Source organism: Dipodomys merriami, unplaced genomic scaffold, assembly GCF_024711535.1.
Source record: "Dipodomys merriami isolate MVZ:Mamm:240054 unplaced genomic scaffold, mDipMer1.0.p SCAF_3, whole genome shotgun sequence".
Taxonomy (NCBI): Eukaryota; Metazoa; Chordata; class Mammalia; order Rodentia; family Heteromyidae; genus Dipodomys; species Dipodomys merriami.
This window is the reverse complement of record NW_027204492.1, coordinates 73205676-73228562: the sequence shown is the minus strand read 5'-3', so window position 1 is coordinate 73228562 and position 22887 is coordinate 73205676. Positions and strand designations below refer to the sequence as shown.

Genomic DNA, 22887 nt, shown 5'->3' with positions numbered 1-22887 from the left:
AACAAAATGAGAACCTAGACCTATTCCCAGTCAACAACACAGTCAGAAGGGTAAGCAATATGATCCCTAGAGTGCACTACATTGCTGAACTATAAGGTTTGTAGACTGGTGTATGTTTTGTTGTTGTTATTGTGGGGTTTTTTGCTTGTTTGTTTTTGCTGGTCTTGGAGCTTCAACTCTGAGCCTGAGCACCTGCCCCTGAACTTTTGTTTGTCTGTTTGTCTGTTTGTTTGTCTGTTTTTGTCGGTCATGGGGGCTGAAATCTGGGCCTGGGCGCTGTCCCTCAGCTCTTCAGCTCAAGGCTAGTGCTCTAGCACTTGAGCCACAGTGCCACTTCCAGCATTTTTTCCCCCTTGTTTGTGTGGTGCCGAGGAATCGAACCCAGGGCCTCATGAATGCGAGTCAAGTACTCTACCACTGAGCCACATTCCCAGCCCCTTTTGTATTCTTTGCTAGTGCTCTACCACTGAGCCATAGCTCCACTTTCTGCTGTGTGTGTGTGTGTGTGTGTGTGTGTGTGTGTGTGTGTGTGTGTGTGTGTGTGTGTGTGTGTGTGTGTGTGTGTGTGTGTGTGTGTGTGTGTGTTTAATTGGAAATAGGAGTTTCACAGATTTTCCTGCGCTGGCTGGCTTTGAATCTCAATCTTCAGATCTCAGCCTCCTGAGTAGCTAGAATTACAGGCGTAAGCCACCAGCAGGACTTTACACTTTTTTGCCTGGAGCAGCCTCAGTCTATGATCATCCTATATATACCTCCTGAGTAAATGGCATTAGAAATATATACCATTACACCTAGCTTGTTGGCTGACATGAGTTCTTAGTAACTTCTGTTTTTTTGTTTTGTTTTGTTTTTGCCTGTCCTGGGTCTTAAACTCAGGGCCTAACCACTGTCCCTGAACTTCTTTTGCTAAGGCTAGCACTCCACCATTGAGCCACTGCCACTTCTGGCTTTTTCTGTTTATGTGGTACTGAGGAATGGAACCCAGGGCTTCATGAATGCACGGCAAGCACTCTACCAGTAATCACATTCCTTGCCTCTTAGTAAGTTCTTGCCAGGGTTAACCTCAAACCATAATCCTGATAGCCTCCTGAGTAACTGGGAATACAGGTGTGAGACACTGTTTTATATTTTTGTCCAAGAAATCCTTCCTTACACCAAGGCTATAGAAATAATTTCAAAGGAGGAGGCTACAATGTTTGATAAGAAATGTGCTCATTGGGGCTGGGAAGGTGGCTCAGTGGTAGAGCGCTTGCCTTGCATGCCTGAGGCCCTGTGTTCAATTCCTCAGCACCACATAAGAAAAAAGAAAAAAGCCAGAAGTGACGCTGTGACTCAAGTGGTAGAGCGCTAGTCTTGAGCTGGAGAGCTGAGGGACAGCGCCTAGGCCCAGAGTTCAGGCCCCACAACTGGACCAAAAAAAAAAAAAGAAATGTACTCCTTATCTTGCCCATGTAATTTTAACCCCTCTGTACAGTATTTTCACAATAAAAAATAAATAAAAATTTAAAAAAAGAAATAATTTCCTTTAAAAAGTTTAAAGTTCAGGATGGGGGGGGGGTAGGAGAAGGGATGGGAAGGGGAAACAAAGGAGGAGGCAACAACGCTTGATAAGAAATGTACTCATGGGGCTGGGAAGGTGGCTCAGTGGTAGAGCGCTTGCCTTGCGTGCCTGAGGCCCTGGGTTCCACTCCTCAGCACCACATAAGCAAAAAGAAAAAAGCCAGAAGTGGCGCTGTGGCTCAAGTGGTAGAGCGCTAGCCTTGACCTGAAGAGCTGAGGGACAGCGCCCAGGCCCAGAGTTCAGGCCCCACGACTGCACCCCCCCCCCAAAAAAAAGAAATGTACTCATTATCTTGCCCATGTAACTGTAACCCCTCTGTACGGTATTTTCACAATAAAAAATAAAATAATAAATAAAAAATAAGAAAATAAAAAAAGTTTAAAGTTCAGCCTGGTGCCTGTATCTACAGTTGTAATCCTAGACATTCAGGAGGCTGAGATTTGAGGATTGAGATTAGGAGCTAGCCTGGGTGGGAAAGTCCCTGAGAATTTTATCTCCAAAAAACAAGTTGATACTGAAGCTGTGGCTCAAGTGGTAGACTGCTGGCCTTGAGCAAAAAATGCTTAGGGACAACATCCAGGATCTGAGTTCAAGACCCAGGACTGGCACAAAATAATAATTCTTTTTTTTTTTTGTTGGTCATGAGGCTTGAACTCTGAGCTTGGGTGCGATCCCTCAGGTCTTCAGTTCAAGGCGAGTGCTCTACCACTTGAGCCACAGTGCCACTTCTGGTTTTCTAGTGGTTCACTGGCAATACGAGTCTCACAGACTTTCCTGCCCAGGCTGGCTTTGAATTGTGATCCTCAGATCTCAGCCTCCTGAGTAGCTAGGATTACAGGTGGGAGCCACCGGAACCCAGCACTCTTTTTTTGTTTTTTTAAATTGTCCGTTGTAGGGCCTGAACTCTGGGCCTGAGCGCTGTCCCTCAGCTCTTCAGCTCAAGGCTAGCGCTCTACCACTTGAGCCACAGCACCACTTCTGGCTTTTTTTTTTTGCTTATGTGGTGCTGAGGAATTGAACCCAGGGCCTCATGCGTACAAAGCAAGCCCTCTACCACTGAGACACCTTCCCAGTCCCAATAATAATAATTTTTTAAAAGCTCAGGGACAAGTGGGTCAGGCCTGTAATCCTAGCTACTCAGGAGGCTGAGATCTGAGGATCACAGGTCAAAGTCAGCCCAGGCAGGAAAGTCATGAAAGTTTTATTTTTGTTTGTCAGTCTTGGGGCTTGAACTCTGGGCCTGGGCGCTGTCCCTCAGCTCTTCAGCTCAAGGCGAGCGCTCTACCACTTGAGCTACAGCGCCACTTCGGGTTTTCTAGTGGTTTATTGGAGATAAGAGTCTCACGGTCTTTCCTACTGGGGTTGGCTTTGAACCGCGATCCTCAGATCTCAGCCTCCTGTGTAGCTAGGATTACACACGTGAGCCACTGGCGCCTGGCAAGTTGTGAAACTCTTTTTTTTTTTTTTTTTTTTTGGGTCCGGTCGTGGGGCCTGAACTCTGGGCCTGAGCGCTGTCCCTCAGCTCTTCAGCTCAAGGCTAGTGCTCTATCACTTGAGCCACAGCGCCACTTCCAGCTTTTTTCTTTTTGCTTATGTGGTGCTGAGGAATCGAACCCAGGGCCTCAGGCATGCAAGGCAAGCGCTCTACCACTGAGCCACCTTCCCAGCCCCTAGTTGTGAAACTCTTATCTCCAATAAACCACCAGAAAACCAGAAGTGGCACTGTAGCTGAAGTGGTAGAGTGCTAGCCTTGAGCTGAAGAGCTGAGAGACAGCACCCAGGCCCAGAGTTCAAGCCCCATGACCAACCCCCCCCCAAAAAATTGAAATTTATGCATTCATACAATGTTTATGTTTGCTTACTGTTTTTCCAAATTTTACTCTAAGCTCCATTAAAACAAAGATTTCTTTTTATTTATTTATTTATTTATTTTTATTTTTTATTTTTGTCAGTCGTGGGACTTGAACTCTGGGCCTGGGCGCTGTCCCTCAGCTCTTCAGCTCAAAGCGAGCACTCTACCACTTGAGCTACAGCGCCACTTCCGGTTTCCGGGTGGTTTATTGGAGATAGGAGTCTCACAGTCTCTCCTGCCCGGGCTGACTTTGAACCGCGATCCTCAGATCTCAGCCTCCTGAGTAGCTAGGATTAAGGCGTGAGCCACCAGCACCCGGCTAAAACAAAGATTTCTATACATGCTTTCCAGTGCTATATCACCAGAGCCTGGAACACAGTCTGGCATACTATAAATATTTACTAATTAGATGACTGAATTCTATCAACTCCTGATTCCTTGTCTCTAACTGAAAATTACACTTCAAATAGAGGTGACTCTACCTCCTAAACATCTCCCAAATCTGTCATCCATCCTATTCATGTTCTTTTTCTCTACTGTATTTGTGTATGTGTGTGTTATGTATGTGTATTTCAGATCTGACTATGTAGTCCAAGTTAGGCTGGCCTGGAAATCCCTATGTAGCCCAAGCAGACCTTAAATTTATTATCCTTCTGCTTCAGATTCTCAAGGGTTGGGATTACGGGTGTATACCACCATGCCTGATTTATCATTGCTTTAGTTTAAATCATTACCAGATCTAAATAGAGCCCAAACTCTTCATCATGGCCTATAAATTTTTTGGGATCTGTTTGATAATCCACCATGCTTCACTTCCTTACTAACTTCACCTTCTACACTGGCTTACTTCCATTTCTGTAAGCAGCCCATGCTTGTTGTGGCTCTGGCTTTTGGCTAGCTACAAAAGTCTGCAATATCCTCACCCCTGCCCTTATCAGCCTCTCCTCATTATCCACTCTGATTTAGCTCAAAGGCCTTTCTTTTTCTTTTTTGTCAGTCGTGGGATTGGACTCTGGGCCTGGGTGCTATTCCTCAGCTTTTCTTTTTTTCTTTTTTTTTTTTTTTTTTTGGGGGGGGGTCCGGTCGTGGGGCCTGAACTCTGGGCCTGGGCACTGTCCCTCAGCTCTTTAGCTCAAGGCTAGCGCTCTACCACTTGAGTCACAGCGCCACTTCCGGGTTTTTTCTTTTTTGCTTATGTGGTACTGAGGAATCGAACCTAGGGCCTCAGGCATGCAAGGCAAGTGCTCTACCACTGAGCCAACTTCCCAGCCCCTCCTCAGCTTTTCTGATTGAGCCATGGCACCACTTTCTGTTTTCTGAGTGGTTTATTGAAGATAAGGGTCTCCGGACTTTCCTGCCTCAGCTGGCTTTGAACCATGATCCTCAGATCTCAGCCTCCTGAGTAGCTAGGATTACAGGCGTGATCCACCTGCACCCGGTGGCCTTTTGTGTGGGGGGGGGTGGGGGGGGGTGGGTGTGGGTGTGGGTGCGCGCACGCGCGCTCACGCCAGTCCTAGGGTTTGAACTTAAGCCCTGGGCATTTTCTCTGAGTTTTGTATGCTCAAGTCTAGCACCCTACCATTTGAGCCACAGCTCTACTTCTGCCTTTTTCTGCTTATGTGGTGGTGAGGAATCAAACCCAGGGCCTCATGCATGCAAGGGAAGCACTCTACCACTGGGCCACCTTCCCAACCTCTTCTAGCTTTTTTTTTTTTTTTTAATAGTTTATTGGAGATAAGAGTCTCATGAACTTTCCTGCCTTGGCTGGCTTTGAACTGCAATCCTTAGATCCTAGCCTCCTGAGTAGATAGGATTATAGCTGTGAGATAGGATTATAGCTGTGAGCCACTGGCACCCAAGCCTTTCTATTGCAAAACTATGCTCACTTATCTATCTTGTCCATAACTGGTAAGTTTCATTGCTTTTTCTTCTTAACTCTCCCTCTTCTTTTCACAGTCTCCCATTGCCTCAACCAGATTACATCCAGATTTTTGCTTCCTGTATCAGTTTGGCTAAAATGCAAGAGCAGATTTGTTTCATTTTGCATTGTGTCCTCAGTTTTCACATTGTAGTAAGTGGAGACATTTTTACTTGAACAAATGAAAGTAAAAATAGAAACAAATAAAAAGTAAAATAAAAACCTCTTTTCCCTTGATAGGTCTTGCTATATAGCCACGGCTTCCCTCAACTTTAAATTTTTTAAATATTTTATTGTTATCATAAAGGTGATATACAAAGGGGTTACAGTTACATAAGTCAGGTAAAGAGCACATTTCTTCCTTTTATTTATTTATATTTTTTGGGGTCTGGTTGTGAGGTCCGAACTCTGGGCCTGGGCACTGTCCCTCAGCTCTTCAGCTGAAGGCTAGCACTCTACCACTTGAGCCACAGCACCACTTCCGGTTTTTTCTTTTTGCTTATGTGGTGCCGAGGAATCGAACCCAGGGCCTCAGGCATACAAGGCAAGCGCTCTATCACTGAGCCACCTTCCAAGCCCAAGAGCACATTTCTTTTAAAAAAAAATTTTTCCTGAGAGGGGCTGGGAATGTGGCTTAATGGTATATTGCTTGCCTAGCATGCATGAGGTTAGATTCTTCAGTACACATAAACAGAATAGGCCAGAAGTGGCACTGTGGTTCATGTGGGAGAGTACTAGCCTTGTGCAAAAGAAGCTGAGGGACAGTGTCCAGACCCTGAGTTCAAGCTCCATGACCAGCAAAAAACCAAAAAACCAAAAAAGAAACCTTATGGGGGTAGGAAAATCTAGGAGAGAGCAGAGGGAAGGGGTGACTTTGCCCAAAAAGAGGTTTAGTCTTTTTTTTTTTTTTTTTTTGTCGGTTGTAGGGCCTGAGGTCTGGGCCTGGGCACTGTCCCTCAGCTCTTCAGCTCAAGGCTAGCGCTCTACCACTTGAGCCACAGCACTACTTTAGCCTTTTTCTGCTTATGTGCTACTGAGGAATCAAACCCAGGGTCTCATGCATGCAAGGCAAGCACTGTACCAGAGAGCCGCCTTTCCAGCACACAAAATGTACTCTTTACTTGACTTATGTAACTCCTCTGTATATCACTTTTTTTTTTTCATTTTTCTTTTTTCTTGTCAGTCATGGGGCTTGAACTCTGGGCTTGGGTGCTATTCCTCAGCTCTTCAACTGAAGGCCAGAGCTTTAGAACCTGAGCTACAGTGCCACTTCCATTTTTCTGATGGTTAACTGAAGATAAAAATCTCACAGATAGGGGGGAGGCTGGGAAGGGATGTGAAGGGTAAACACAGGAGGAGGCTGCAATACTTGGTAAGAAATGTATGCATTATCCTGCCCATGTAATTGTAACTCCTCTGTACAGTATGTTCACAAATAAAATAAAATTAAATTAAAAAAAAATCTCACAGATTTTCCTGCCTGGGGTGGCTTTAAACTGTGATCCTCAGATCTCCGACTCCTGAGTGACTAAGATTACAGGCGTGAGCCACCAGAACTCGGCTGTATATCACCTTTATAATAACAATAAACATTTTTTTAAAAAGTCTGGGGCCAGTGGCTCATGCCTTTAATCCTAGCTACTCAGGAGGCTGAGATCTAGGGATCAGATCAAGAAAGTCCTAGATACTCTTCTGTCCAATTAACCACCAGAAAACAAAAAGTGGCACTGTGGTTCAAAATGGCAGAGTGCTAGCCTTTAGTGAAAGAGCTCAGGTAGCAATCAGGCCTTGTGTTTAAGCCCCACAATAGACAAAAACAAATATAAAAAGAAGTAAATTAAAAAAGAAAGAAAGGGGACTGAGAAGGTGGCTCAGTGGTAGATCACTTGCCTTGCATGCATGAGGCCCTGGGTTCAATTCCTCAGCACCACATAAGCAAAAAGAAAAAAGCCGGAAGTGGCGCTGTGGCTCAAGTGGTAGAGCGCTAGCCTTGAGCTGAAGAGCTGGGAGACAGCGCCCAGGCCCAGAGTTCAGGCCCCACGACCAGACCCCCACCCCAAAAAAAAAGAAAGAAAGAAAGAAAGAAAGAAAGAAAAGAAAGAAAGAAAGAAAGAAAGAAAGAAAGAAAGAAAGAAAGAAAGAAAGAAAGAAAGAAAGAAAGAAAGAAAGAAAGAAAGAAAGAAAGGAGTAAATTTTAGGGGCTAGGAAAGTGGCTCAGTGGTAGAGTGCTTGCCTTGTATATATGAGGCCCTGGGTTCGATTCCTCAGCACCACATATGCAGAAAAAGCCAGAAGCAGAGCTGTGGCTCAAGTGGTAGAGTGCTAGCCTTGAGCTTAAGAGCTGAGGTCTAGACTCAGAGTTCAAGACTCATGACTGACAAAAAAAAGTAATTTTTAGTTTAGTTGGTACTGCTCCTGGGACTTTAACTCAGGGCTTGGGTGTTGTCCTTGAACTTTCTTTTTTTCTCAAGGCCAATGTTCTACCACTTGAGCCACAAGTCCACTTCCAGTTTTCTGGTGGTTAATTGGAGATCCTAGCTACTCAGGAGGCTGAGATCTGAGGGTCACAGTCCAAAGCCAGCAAAGGGAGAAAAGTTCATGGAAACTCTTATCTCCAATTAAACACTAGAAAACCAGAAATGGACCTGTGGTTCAAAGTGATAGAGCACTAATCTTAAGCAAAAATAGCTCAGGGACAAGTGCCCAGACCCTGAGTTCAAGCCCCAGGGCTGGCAAACAAACAAGCAAACAAACAAACAAACAAACCCAGGACTAGCACAAGCAATAAATCTTTTTTTTTCAATTTATTATTATTTTAAAGGTGATACACAGAAGGGTTACCTTTATATACATCAAGAAATAAGTGCATTTCCTTTCATACAATGTCACCTATTCCCTTTCCTCTCCCATTCCCTTTCTCCCATGTCCATCACAAGTTGCATAGTTCACAAAAATAAAATTTTAAAAAATGTTTGTTATTATAAATGTGATGTACATAGGCGTTACAGTTACCTAAGTTAAGTAAAGAGTACATTTCTTTTTGGACAGTGTCATCCCTTCCCTGTGTCCCAGTTTTTCCCTTCTGTCCCCACCCACATGTTGTATAGTTTTTGTTTGTTTGTTTGTTTTGGTCAGTCATGGGTTTTGAAATCTGGGCCTAAGCACTGTCCCTGAGCTCTTTTTGCTCAAGGCTAGTGCTCTAAAGCTTTGAGTCAGAGCCCCACTTCTGGGTTTTGTGGAGGTTAGTTGGAGATGAGTCTCACAGACTTTCCTTCCGGGGCTGACTTTGAAAGTGATAATCAGATCTAAGCCTCCTGAGTAGTACAGGTGTGAGTCACCTGCACCTAGCATATAGTTTTGTTTTTTTTTTGGTCAGTCCTGGAGCCTCAGGGCCTGGGCTTTGGCTCTGAATGATTTTTTTTTTGGTCATGGGGCCTGAACTCTGGGCCTGGGCGCTGTCCCTCAGCTCTTCAGCTCAAGGCTAGCGCTCTACCACTTGAGCCACAGCGCCACTTCCGGCTTTTTTCTTTTTGCTTATTTGGTGCTGAGGAATCGAACCCAGGGCCCAGACATGCAAGGCAAGCACTCTACCACTGGGCCACCTTCCCAGCGCCTCTGAATGATTTTCCTCTAGGCTAGCAAACTACCACTTTGAGCCACACCTTTACTTCCAGTTTCTTGGTGGTTAATTGGAGATAAGTGTCTCACAAACTTTCCCCTCTGTCTGGGTTGGCTTTGAACCACAATTTTCAGATCTCAGCTTCCCAAGAAGCTAGGATTACAGGAATGAGCCACAGGTGCTGGCTTGTATAATTCATTTTTAACATATTTTCTATTGAGTACCTCTGCTGTAATTTTTCACCCCTTTTCTCTCTATATCTGTATACCTCTTACCCTCCCAAAGACATAGAAGCAAACAAGACAAAGGAATAAATAATAATAATAATAATAATAATAATAATAATAAAACAAAGGAATAAACCTTGCTTCATTATCAAAAATAAATTTAAGAAAAGAAGTAAAATTTATTTTTGCTGCGATTCAGTAAAAATGTGTACAGTGTACAATGATTATTCCTGTGAAAGTAAGGGGACAATCGGATGTACATAAAGCAAACATCCAGACTTTACTTGCCTGTTGCTTCTCTGCTCATATCTAAATCTGTCCTCCTCTCAGGTTTCCCCTCTTCTTCACCTGCCGCAAAACTCCAGAACTCCTCACAATAGTCGAGCTGTGGAAACATCTCAGGTGCCCTACAACAGATAAGTGAATCAATAAAGTGTGGTACACATCAACAATGGAATTTTACTCATCCATTAGAAAGAATAAGATTATGTCATTTGCAGAAAAATGGATGGACCTAGAACAAATAATGTTAAGTGAGATAAGCCAAGCTCAGAGAGACAAATGGTACATGTTTTCTCTCATATGTAGAAGCTAGATCTAAAATATAACTGAGCCGGGCACCAGTGGCTCATGGCTGTAATCCTAGCTACTGAGGAGGCTGAGATCTGAGGATCACGGTTCAAAGCCAGCCCAGGCAAGGAAAGTCCGTGAGACTCTTATCTTCAATAAACCACTCAGAAAACCAGAAGTGGGGCTGTGGCTCAAGTGTAGAGTGCTCACCTTGAGCTGAAGAGCTGAGGGACAGCACCCAAGCCCAGAGTTCAAGTCCCACGACCGACAAAAAAAAAAATAAATAAAAAAATAAATATATATATATATATATATATATATATATATATCTGAACATGATAACTTATACAGGACTCCATTCACAGACTGAAACAAGGATACCCTTAGGGGAAGAACTCAAAGGTGTAACTTCTCCAATCATTATTTTTTTCCAGTTCTGGGGCTTGAACTCGGCCTGAGCACTGTTTCTGAGCCTCTCTGTGCTCAAAGCCACTTATGTGGAACTGAGGAATTGAACCCAGGGTTTCATGTATGCTAGGCAAGCACTCTACCACTAAGACACATTCCCAGGCCTTCAAACATTTAAAATACATATTTTTTTGCCAGTCCTGGGACTTGAACTAAGGCCCTGAGCACTGACTCTGAGCTTCTTTTGCTCAAGGCTAGCATTCTACCACTTGAGCCACAGTGCTACTTCCGTTTTTTTCTGTTTATATGGTACTGAGGAATAGAATCCAGGGCTTTGTGCATGCTAGGCAAGCACTTTACCACTAAGCCACATTCCCAGTCCCTTAAAATACATTTAATAGAAATTCATTCTAAGCTGGATGCCAGTGGCTCAATCCTGTAATCCTAGCTACTCAGGAGGCTGAGACCTGAGGAACTCGGTTCAAAGCCAGCCTGGGCAGGAAAGTCCATGAGACTTATCACTAATAAACCACTCAGAAAACCGGAATTGTCACTTTGGCTCAAGTGGTAGAGCGCTTGACTTGAGCTGAAAAGCTGAGGGACAGCGCCCAGGCCCAGAGTTCAGACCCCACCACCAACAACAAAAAAAAAAAAAAGAAAAAAGAAATTTATTTTAGGAAATGGAAAAATTATATATATAAAACTACAAAGTTGGAGCTGGGAAGGTGGCTCAGTGGTAGAGTTCTTGCCTTCCATGCATGAGGCCCTGAGTTCGATTCCCCAGCACCACATAAGCAAAAAGAAAAAAGCCAGAAGTGGCGCTGTGGCTCAAGTGGTACAGCGCTAGCCTTGAGCTGAAGAGCTGAGGGACAGCGCCCAGGCCCAGAGTTCAGGCCCCACAACCGGACCCAAAAAAACAACGACAACAACAACAACAAAACTACAGGGTTCCCCAGTGGAAGAAGGCTGCAGAGTTAACCGCCTAGAAACAAATACTCACAGGTCCTTTTCTTTGACCTGGGCGCTGTCCCTGAGCTGCTTTTGCTCAAGGTTAGCACTCTAGCATTTGTGCTACAGCTCCACTTTTGGCTTTTTGGTGGCTGAGATAAATGTGTTATGGACAAGATGCTAGTCAGTGGCTCCTGTCTGTAATCTTACCTACTCAGGAGGCTGAGATCTGAGGATCATAGTTGGAAGCCAGCTTGGGCAGGAAAGTCAGTGAGACTCTTTATCTCCAATAATCACTAAAAATCTCGAAATGGAGCTGTGGCTCAAAGTGGTAGAGTAGTAGTCATGAGGGGAAAAAACCTCAGGGACAGTGCGTGTGTGTGTGTGTGTGTGTGTGTGTGTGTGTGTGTGTGTGTGTGTGTGTGTGTGTGTGTGTGTGTGTGTGTGTATGCACCTAGGTCAGCATGCTTTAACTTTTTTTTTTTTTTTTTTGGTCAGTTGTGGTGCTTGAATTCAGGGTTTGGGCTCTGTCCCCGAGCTCTTCATCTCAAGGCTAGCACTCTACAAGTTAGAGCAGCAGTGCCATTACTGGTTTTTGAGTGGTTAAATGGAAATAAGAATCTCACAAGGACTTTCTGCCCTGGCTGGCTTCGAACCATCAACCTCAAATTTCAGCCTCCTAAGTAGCAAGGATTACAGGCCTGAGACATGGGCACCTGGCTAGAGTGCTTTAACTTTGACACAAATATACTTGTGGATATTTTTGCTGGGCACAAGCGGCTCAGGCCTATAATCCTAGCTACTCAATAGGCTGAGAACTGAGGATGGAGGATCAAACAAGGCTGGACAAGGAAGTCCGTGAGACTCTAATCTCCTACCAAAAAAGCTGGAAGTGGTGCTGTGACTCAGGTAGTAGAGCACTAGCCTTGAGAAAAAGAAGCTTAGGGCCAGGGCCAGGGCCAGGGCCAGGCCTAAGTCCAAGCCCTAAGACTGTTAAAATTATTTTTTTTGGGGGGGGGTGTCTGGTCATGGGGCCTGAACTCTTGGCCTGGGCACTGTCCCTCAGCTCTTCAGCTTAAGCCTAGCACTCTACCACTTAAGCCATAGCTCCACTTCCAGCTTTTTTTTTCTGCTTATGTGGTACTGAGGAATCGAACCCAGGGCCTTAAGCATGCAAGGCGAGCGCTCTACCACTGAGCCAACTTCCCAGCCCTAAAATTCTTTTTAAAAAAGCAACAACAAACCAAAAACCCAGTAGATTAAAAAAAATTTTTTTTGCCATTCCTGGGGCTTGAACTCAGGGCATGCACTCTACCACTAAACCACATTCCCAGCCCATCTGATATGTTTTTTTGTTTTTGCCAGTCCTGGGGCTTGAACTCAGGGCCTACGCACTGTCTTTGAGCTTCTTTTGCTCAAGGCTAATATTCTACACTTGAGCCACAGCACTGGCTGTAACTTTTTCTGTTTATGTGATACTGAGGGATTGAACCCAGAGCATCATGAATACTAGGCAAGCACTCTACCACTAAGCCACATTACAAGCCGCCCCCTCCCCCCCCTCCCACTTAAGTTTTTAAAGCATAGATTCATTCCAAGGTTCTTCCCCAGATGTTCATGCCCCAGAGATCACAATTTTGGAACTGTTTGCTTGATGGTTGTTTGCTCATGTGTGGAAAATTTACACCTGTCTTTAATTTCCACTTCCCAAATACAGCTGTATTGCAGGTCTGCCTTCTTTTTATTTTTTTGTCAGTTGTGGGGCTTGCATTTGGCCTGAGCGCTGTTCCTCAGCTCTTCAGCTCAAGGCTAGCGCTCTAGGCTTGAGCTACAGCGCCACTTCCGGTTTTCTGGTGGTTTATTGGAGATAAGAGTCTCACGGACTTTCCTGCCCAGACTGGCAAGCCTCCTGAGTAGCTAGAATTACAGGCATGAGCCACGGGCGCCCAGCTCCAGGTCTGTCTTCTTATGGGCACTGTTTAGTTAATGTGCTTGGAGATGTTGGAAAACTCTTTAGTCACAGGGATGTAGCTCAGTGGTATAAGTGCTTGCCTAGCATGTATGAATCCCTGGGTTTGATGCCTAAAACCACACAAAAAAGGCAAAAAAAATCAGCTTATAATCAATCTGTCTTACCTATTGAGTAATAGTTATACTCTTGAGAATATGCTTTGTTTTTGCAGTTTGGGAGTCACATATCGTGTGCATGCGTGCACATGCACACACACACACACACACACACACACACACACACACACTATTATACACCCAGGTTTCACAGTGATCTCTTTTGGGGCTGGGAAGGTGGCTCAGTGGTAGAGCGCTTGCCTTGCATGCCTGAGGCCCTGGGTTCGATTCCCCAGCGCCACATAAGCAAAAAAAAAAAAGAAAGAAAAAAGCCGGAAGTGGAGCTCTGGCTCAAGTGGTAGAGCGCTAGCTTTGAGCTGAAGAGCTGAGGGACAGTGCCCAGGCCCAGAGTTCAGGCCCCAGGACAGAACCCCCCCACACACAATAAAAAACACAAAACAAAAACAAAACACAGCCGGGCGCTGGTGGCTCACGCCTGTAATCCTAGCTACTCAGGAGGCTGAGATCTGAGGATCGCGGTTCAAAGCCAGCCCCGGGCAGGAGAGACCGTGAGACTCCTATCTCCAATAAACCACCAGAAAACCGGAAGTGGCGCTGTAGCTCAAGTGGTAGAGCGCTCGCCTAGAGCTGAAGAGCTAAGGGACAGCGCCCACGCCCAGAGTTCAAGTCCCACGACCGACAAAAAAAAAAAAAAAAAAAAAAAAAAAAACCACAGTGATCTCTTTTATCTGGTCCTCTCACTGATTCCTACAGAGCAGACAGCATAGCTCCTTTTTTGTTGTTGGTGGTGGTGATATGTGTGTGTATGTGCATTTGTGTATGTGTGCTAGTACTGGGGCTTGAACTCAGGGCTTTCAGTTGGCTTTTACCACTTAAGGATGGCTTTTCCCACTTAAGCGAGAACTCCACTTTTGGCTTTTGCTGAGTTAATTGGAGATGAGTCTCACAGCTTTTCTTGTTGGCGCTGGCTCTGAACCACAGTCCTCAGATCTCAGTCTCCTGAGTTGGTAGAATTATAGGCATGAACCACAAGTGCCTGAGCTACATAGCTCATTTTTTGCCAGTCCTGGGGCTTAAACTCAGGCCCTGAGCACTGTCCCTGAGCTTCTTTTGCTCAAGGCTAGCATTCTACCACTTGAGCCACAGCGCTACTTCCGGCTTTTTCTGTTTATGTGGTTCTGTGGAATCGAACCCAGGGCTTCATGCATGTTAGGCAAGCACTCTATCACTAAGCCACATTCACATCCCCTCAGAGGGACCACAGTAGGGACCTGACTCATTAGCTGATCTACTAAGAGATAGTAGTGTTAAGAACTATGAGGAAGTTCTGGTTCACCTAAGAGAGCAGTATCTTTTGTTTAGAGATCAGCTGACCTACCCAGCCTCTATACCCAGAATGATACAAAAGCACATACTTTTATGCCAACACAGAGGCAGCCAGATTATCTGTGGGATCTGTGCTGTGGGAAAAAAGCTAAATGCTGATAATAACAGAACTCCCCATGGAGCCTGCAATACCCTCCTTCAACCAAAGAGTGCTATGGGTTGAAGGAATTGAAGGAACAGCAGGCTGGTGAGCTAGATGCATCTGTGTTGTTTTGGTATGTTTTTGGACTTCTACCATGAAGAAGTAGCATGAACGTAGTGGGAAAGTCAGTGAGACTCCTACCTCTAATTGACCACTGAATAGCCAAGAGTGGAGCTGTGGCTCAAGTACCAGAGTGCTAGCCTTGAACACGAATAAATAAAGTTCAGGGAGAGTGTCCAGGCCCTGAGTTCAGGCTCCGGGAGTGGCACAAAACAAAACTGATAGCATATGTTTTTCCTTGTATGTGGAAACTAGACCTAAAAGACATTTTTTTTTCTTTTTTTCTTTTTTTTCTTGCCGGCCATGGGGCCTGAACTCTGGGCCTGGGCACTGTCCCTCAGCTCTTCAGCTCAAGTCTAGTGCTCTACCACTGGAGCCACAGCACCACTTGCGGCTTTTTCTGCATATGTGGTGCTGAGGAATCGAACCCAGGGCCTCATGCTTGCAAGGCATGCACTCTACCGCTGAGCTACCTTCCCAGCCCCACCTAAAAGACATTTATCCATAGGCATACACATATACATACATACATACATACATACATACATACATATATACATATAGGTGAATAAACACATCCATCTAACTAAGGGACTACTCAGAAGAAGGGGAATGAGAAGAAGAAAGAGGGTGAAAGATACATTCCAACTAAACACAAAACAGCATAAAAAAACCTCAGCTACTCAGCACCAGTAGCTCACGCCTATAATCCTAGCTACTCAGGAGGGTGAGATCTGAGGATTATGATTCAAAGCCAGCCTGGGTTCGCCCATGCGACTTTTTTTTTTTTTTTTTTTTTGTTGATCCTGGAGCTTGAACTCTGAGCCTGGGTGCTGTCCCTCAGCTCTTCAACTCAAGACTAGCACTTTACCACTTGAGCCAGAGAGCCACTTCCGGTTTTCTGGTGGTTAATTAGAGTTAAGAGTCTCACAGACTTTCTTGCCCAGGCTGGTTTTGAACTGTGATCCTCAGATTTCAGCCTCCTGAGTAGCTAGGATTATAGGCGTGAGCTACTGGTACCTGGCTCCACGTGACTTTTGTCTCCAATTAACCACCAGAAAAATGGAAGTGGAGCTGTGGCTCAAAGTGGTAGAGCTCTAGCCTTAGGCAGAAAAATTCAGGAACAGTGCTCAGGCCCCAAGTTCAAGCCCCACGACGACCACCACCACCACCACCAAAATCCCTCAGTGAAAGCTGTTCATCAATAGGGGGTAGGGAGTTGGGCACCAGTGGCTTACACTTGTAATCCTAGCTACTCAGGAGGCTGAAATATGAGGATCGCAGTTTGAAGCCAGCCTGGGCAGAAAAGTTCCTGAGATTCTTCTCTTCAATTAACCACTAGAAAACCAGAAGTGGCGCTGTGGCTCAAAGTGGTAGGGCTAGCCTTGAGCTTTTTTTTTTTGTCCAGTCGTGGGGCCTGAACTCTTGGGCCTGGGCACTGTCCCTCAGCTCTTCAGCTCAAGGCTAGCGCTCTACCACATAAGCCACAGTGCTACTTACAGCCTTTTCTGCTTATGTGGTACTGAGGATCGAACCCAGGGCTTCATGCATGCAAGGCAAGCACTCCACCACTGAGCCAGCCACCTTCCCAGGCCTAGCCTTGAGCATTTTGCACAGAGACAGCACCCAGGCCCTGGATTCAAGCCCCATGATTGATAAAAATAAATAGGGGGGGGGGATAGGAAAAGAAAAATAGGTTCTGTTCAGGGGTAGATACTAGCAATAGGAGGTAGACTAACAAAGAGAATGCACATAGTCTATGTACATTGTTTGTATGTATGAAAATAGGACAATAAAATCCCTTGAATTTTTTTCCTCCGGTCATGGGGCTTGAACTCTGTGTCTGGGGTCTGTCCCTGAGCTCTTTAGCTCAAGGCAAATGCTCCAACACTTGAGCCACAGCACCACTTCCAGTTTCTGGTGGTTTATTGGAGATAAGAGTTTCATGGACTTTCCTCCTCCGGCTGGATGATCTTCAGATCTCAGCCTCCTGAGTAGCTAGGATTACAGGCGTGAGCCACCAGTGCCTGGCCTTGAAATTGTTTTATGAAGGAAGAAAGAAAGCAAGGGGAAATGAAAGGGGGAGATTGACTGGATTGCATTCTATTCAAGAGTGAAACGTCACACTGAAACCCCTTTGTTTTTTTTTGTTTTTTTTTTTTGTTTTTTTTTTTTTTGTCGGTCGTGGGGCTTGAACTCTGGGCCTGGGCGCTGTCCCTCAGCTCTTCAGCTCAAGACAAGTGCTCTACCACTTGAGCTACAGCACCACCTCCAGTTTTCTGGTGGTTTATTGGAGATAAGAGTCTCACGGTCTCTCCTGCCCGGGCTGGCTTTGAACCGCGATCCTCAGATCTCAGCCTCCTGAGTAGCTAGGATTACAGGCGTGAGCCACCAGCGCCCGGCACTGAAACCCCTTTGTAAAGGCTATGTTAAAAACAAAACAAAACAAATTACACAGGGTGCCAGTGTCTCATGCTTATAATCCTAGCTATCGATTCAGGAGGCTGAGATCTTAAAGTCAAGGTGATAAGCCATCCTAGGCAGGAAGTCTGTAAGTCTCTTAACTTGGATTAATCAGCAAATTGCTAAATGTAGAGCTGTGGCTCAAGTGATAAAGTGACAGCCTTGAGCAAAAAAGCTAAACAAGTGAGTATGAGGCCTAGAGTTCAAGTACCAGTACTGGCAAAATAAATAAATATTTAAAAAGAGACAGGCAACCGTGGCTCATGCCTATAATCCTAGCTACAGAGGAGGCCTGAGATCTAAAGACTGGGGTTCAAAGCCAGCCAGACTAGAAAAGTCCGTTGAGTCTCTTATCTCCAATTAAGCACCAGAAAACTGGAAGTGGTGCTGTGGCTTAAGTGGTAGAGCACTTGGCTTGAGCTGAAGAGCTAAGGGACAACACCGAGGCCCAGAGTTCAAGCCCTAGAACTGACCAAAAAAAAAATTAAAAAGAAATAGTTTTATCATCTGTAAAATGTGTAACTGTGATAAATTGATGGCAGTAAATGGTTTTGACCTATAAACGATTTTTCTTTTCTTTCCTTTTTTTTTTTTTTTTTGGGTCTGGTTGTGGGGTCTGAACTCTGGGCCTGGGTGCTGTCCCTCTACTCTTCAGCTCAAGGCTAGCGCTCTACCACTTGAGCCACAGCACCACTTCCGGCTTTTTTTTTCTGCTTATGTAGTGCTGAGGAATCAAACCCAGGGCCTCAAGCATGCAAGGCAAGCACTCTACCACTGAGCCACCTTCCCAGCCCTCTTTTTTTTTTTTTGACAATATTTTAAATTGTGAAAATACCATACAGAGGAGTTATAATTACATGGGTGAGATAATAAGTACATTTCTTTTGGGGGGGGGGCGGTCATGGGGCCTGAATTCTGGGCCTGGGCGCTGTCCCTCAGCTCTTCAGCTCAAGGCTAGCGCTCTACCACTTGAGCCACAGTGCCACTTCCAGCTTCTTTTCCCTGCTTATGTGGTGCTGAGGAATCGAACCCAGGGCCTCATGAATGCAAGGCAAGCGCTCTACCACTGAGCCACCTTCCCAGCCCCCTTCTAATAAGATTTGCTAAAGGTCCGTCAATTTTGTTAATTTTTTTGGGGGGGGGTCTGGTCATGGGGCCTGAACTCTGGGCCTGGGCGCTGTCCCTCAGCTCTTCAGCTCAAGGCTAGCGCTCTACCACTTGAGCCACAGCGCCACTTCCAGCTTTTTTCTTTTTGCTTATGTGGTGCTGAGGAATCGAACCCAGGGCCTCATGCATACAATGCAAGTGCTCTACCACTGAGCCACCTTCCCAGCCCCAATGAGTACATTTCTTATCAAGCATTGTTGCCTCCTCCTTTGTTTCCCCTTCCTATCCCCCCGCCTTCCCACCCCTCATATCCCCTCCCCTAAACTATTTTTCTTATTTAAATGGCTCAAACTAACACATAAAGCATGAAATCTGCCATGCAATGCAGCCAATTAACAGTAGTTATTGAAATTATTCTGGAAATGGAATAATTTAAAATGAATGGAATTCTTACTGAATATCTCAAACTCAGAGGAAATAAGCACAGATAAACTCCTAAAACAAAATATTTGGCCTTTTAATAAAGCAGTAAAGGCCTGAAGAAAAAACTAGAATAGGCAAGTAGATATTAATACTGGGAAAAGAGCTGAACATCACCTGGCTTTCCCATCAAAAATACCTCTCAATATACAACCAAGTGTCCTTACTTTGTGGGAAATGGGAAAGTAAAAATTGTCCAAATTTCAAAAAGCAAAATAAGGAAACTATACACTATATAAACAAGATAACTGTAAAACAGATTATGAACCAGGTGCCGGAGGCTCACAGCTGTAATCATAGCTACTCAGGAGGCCAACGTTTGAGGATCACATTTAAAAGCCAGCCAGGTAGGAAAAGTCTTTGAGACACCAATCAATCAGGAAACTGGAAGCAGAGCTATGGTTCAAGTGATAGAGTGCTAACCTTGAACAAAAAGGCTAAGGGTCTGCACCCAGGCCCTGAGCTCATGCCCCAGTACACACACACACACACACACACACACACACACACACACACACTCACTCACTCACTCACTCACTCACTCACTCACTCACTCACTCACTCACTCACTATAGAAGTTTGTTGGTTTTTGTTGTTGTTGTTATTCCCGGGGCTTGAACTCGGCCTGAGTGCTGTCCCTAAGCTCTTCAGCTCAAGGCAAGTGCTCTACCACTTGAGCCATAGCACCACTCCTGGTTTTCTGGTGGTTTATTGGAGATGAGAGTCTCACAGACTTTCCTGCTTGGGCTGGACTTGAATTTCATTCCCTAGATCTCAGCCTCCTGAGTAGGTAGGATTGTAGGCATGAGCCACCAGCACCCAGCTAAAATGGTATTTTTGTTGTTGTTTTTTGTTGGTTGTAGGGCTTGAACTCTGGGCCTGGGTGCTGGCCCTCAAGGATAGTGCTCTACCACTTGAGCCATAGCACCACCTCAGCCTTTTCTCTGTGTATGTGGTACTGAGGAATCAAACCCAGGGCTTTATGTATACTAGTCAAGCACTCTACCACTGAGCCACATTCCCAGCCTACTCACAGACATTTTATTTATTTATTTTTTTGGTCGGTCGTGGGGCCTGAACTCTGGACCTGGGCACTGTCCCTCAGCTCTTCAGCTCAAGGTTAGCGCTCTACCACTTGAGCCACAGTGCCACCTCCGGCTTTTTTCTTTTTGCTTATGTGATGCTGAGGAATCGAACCCAGGGCCTCAGGCATGCAAGGCAAGCGCTCTACCACTGAGCCAACTTCCCAGCCCCTCACAGACTTTTATACCTGAAGTGGCTTTAAACCTTGATCCTCAGATCTCAGCTTCCTGAGTAGCTAGAATTACAGAAGTAGGTCACCAGTGCCTACTTTCATTCTTTTTTTGGATTGAGGGTATAGTTCAGTGGTATAGGGAGACTTATTAGAATATGCAAGGCCCAAGTTCAATCCTCAGCAGCAAATGAACCAAAACAAAGGAGGGTACCAGCAGCTCATACCTGTAATCCTAGCTGCCCAGAAGGTTAAGATCTGAGGATTGCTGATCAAACCCAGCCCAGGAAAGTCGTCTGTGAGACTCTTATCTCCAATAAGCCACCAGAACCATTGTGACTCAAAGTGGTAGAGTGCTAGCCTTGTGTGAAAGAGTTCAGGGACAGTACTCAGGCCTTGAGTTCAAGCTCCATGGGCCCCCCCTCCCCCCCGACACACACAAAAACTGGAAATGATGCTGTACCTCAATTGGTTAAGAACTAGCCTTGAGCACAAAAACTCAGGGACAGTATCTAGGCCCTGATGTCAAGCCCCAGAACCTGCACGAAACAGCATGTGGAAATGTTTTGGGGGAGTGAACAAAGGAGGGGCACAGGAATGTAGGGAGGAAGTTTGAGCAAATGTAGTCATTATATTCAGTGTACATTATGTAAAAAAAAATGAACTATGTAACTTAGGGTAGGGACATGAAGGGGAAAATGGGGAAAAATGAAGGAAAGGGTGACATTGACCAAGAAGCATTGTACTCATAACCTGACACAACTAAATAATAATGTAAATACTTAATAACTAATTTATAACAAACTACTTAATAATATTCATAACTACTTAAAAATAAATCACAAAAAATATGAAAAAAAGCTAGAAGTGAGTGGAGCTGTGACTCAAGTGGTAGGCACACCAGTAATGAGCAAATTAGCCAAATGAGAGTGTAAGGCCCTGTGCTTAAGTCCCAGTACAGGCACCAAAAACAAAATAAAAAAAATCAAACATAAGAGCTGTATCAATTTACGCTCCTATCTGGGAAGGTGGCTCAGTGGTAGAGTGCTTGCCTTGCATGCATGAGGCCCTGGGTTCAATTCCTCAGCACCACATAAGCAGAAAAAAAGCTGGAAGTGGCGCTGTGGCTCAAGTGGTAGAGTGCTAGACTTGAGCTGAAGAGCTGAGGGACAGTGTCCAGGCCCAGAGTTCAGGCCCATGACCAACCAAAAAACAAAAATAAAAAACAAATCAATTTACACTCCCATCAATCCTGTATGAGAGAGCAACTGCAGGGGTTAGGGATGCAACCCAGGCATTCATGAAGTCCTGTATTACATTCCCAGCACTGCCACTCTCCCCAACACACAAAATCTTTAATGGGTAACAAACATTATTTTTAGTGTTTTACAATGGATTATTTAACTTGTGCTTGTGTGTGTGTTGATCCTGGGGCTTGAACTCAGTCCCTCAGCTTCTTTTACCACTTGAGCTGCAGCACCACTTCCGTCTACCAGCTAGCTGAGCCAGAGCTCCACTTCCAGCTTTTTTTTTTTTCAGTTTAGTGGGGATAGGACTCTCATGGACTTTCTTGTCTAGGCTGGATCTGAACTGAAATCCTTATATCTCAGCCTCCAAAGTAGCTAGGAGTGAAGGCACAAACAACCAGTGCTTGTTTTTTGTGTGTTTTGTTTTTTGCTTGAACTCAGGGCCAGGGCACTGTCCCTGAGCTTCTTTTGCTCAAGGCTAGCACTCTACTACTTGAGCCACAGTGCCACTTCTGGCTTTTTCTGTTTATGTGGTACTGTAGAATTGAACCCAGGTCTTCATGCATGCTAGGCAAGCACTCTTATCACTAAGCTCTATTCCCAGCCCCTGAGAGACTATCTTTTTAGTCTTGGGGTACTATAGTAAGATTTGAGATAAAGAGAAACACAGGCAGTCTCCAACTATAAGCAAAAGCAGTCTTGCCAGTAGATCTAAAATACAACTGGATATAATAACTTATACATGGCTCTATGCATTTACATACAAACAGATGAAAGGAGTATGATACACTTAGTGAGGATACACTTAGGGGAGAAATCCAAAGGTATAACTCCTCTAAACATCTAAAGTATTAATAAAAATGAATTCCAAGGCATGGAATGTTTTTTGTTGTCTTTTTATTTATTTTTTTGCCAGTCGTGGAGCCTGAACTCTGGGCCTGGGCGCTGTCCCTCAGCTCTTCAGCTCAAGGCTAGCACTCTACCACTTGAGCCATAGTGCCACTTCTGGCTTTTTTTTTGCTAATGTGGTGCTGAGGAATCGAACCCATGGCCTCATGCATGCAAGGCAAGCACTCTACCACTGAGCTACCTTCCCAGCCCTTGTTGTCTTTTTAAAGAGGGCAGTGTGTGTGGGGGGCACATGGAGGGAAGTGGGGGGGGCACATGGAGGGAAGGTGAACAAATGCAGCAATTATATCCAATATATACTATGTAAACAATGAACTATGCAACTTGTGGGCAGGACTGGGGAGGGGGTAGAAATGGAGAAGGGTCACATTGTCCAAGAAGTACCCCCTTTTTTACCCTTAATAATAATAATAATATATATATGGAGAGAGAGAGAGAGAGAGAGAGAGAGAGAGAGAGAGAGAGAGAGAGAGAGAGAGAGAGAGAGAGAGAGAGAGAGTCTAACCTGGGTTAGACTCTATAATCTATAATCATAGCTACTCAGGAGACTGAGAGCTGACCATCTTGGTTCCAAGCCAGCCTGGGCAGGAAGTCTGTGAGAAACTTACCTCCAATTAACCACCAATAAGCTGAAAGTGAAGCTGTGGCTC

The 22887-nt window shown here is 45.0% G+C and overlaps 1 protein-coding gene across 1 annotated transcript in view; it reads right to left on the bottom strand.

Moving 5' to 3' along the window:
• Positions 1-9422: 9422 nt before the first annotated feature.
• Positions 9423-22887, bottom strand: part of Taf1 (TATA-box binding protein associated factor 1) — a 123021-nt gene continuing 109556 nt past the window's right edge. Inside the window, exon 38 of the mRNA XM_070040315.1 lies at positions 9423-9584. Within this exon, the coding sequence (XP_069896416.1) occupies positions 9458-9584 (127 nt within the window). The 3' untranslated portion in view covers positions 9423-9457. The remainder of the gene's footprint in view (positions 9585-22887) is intronic.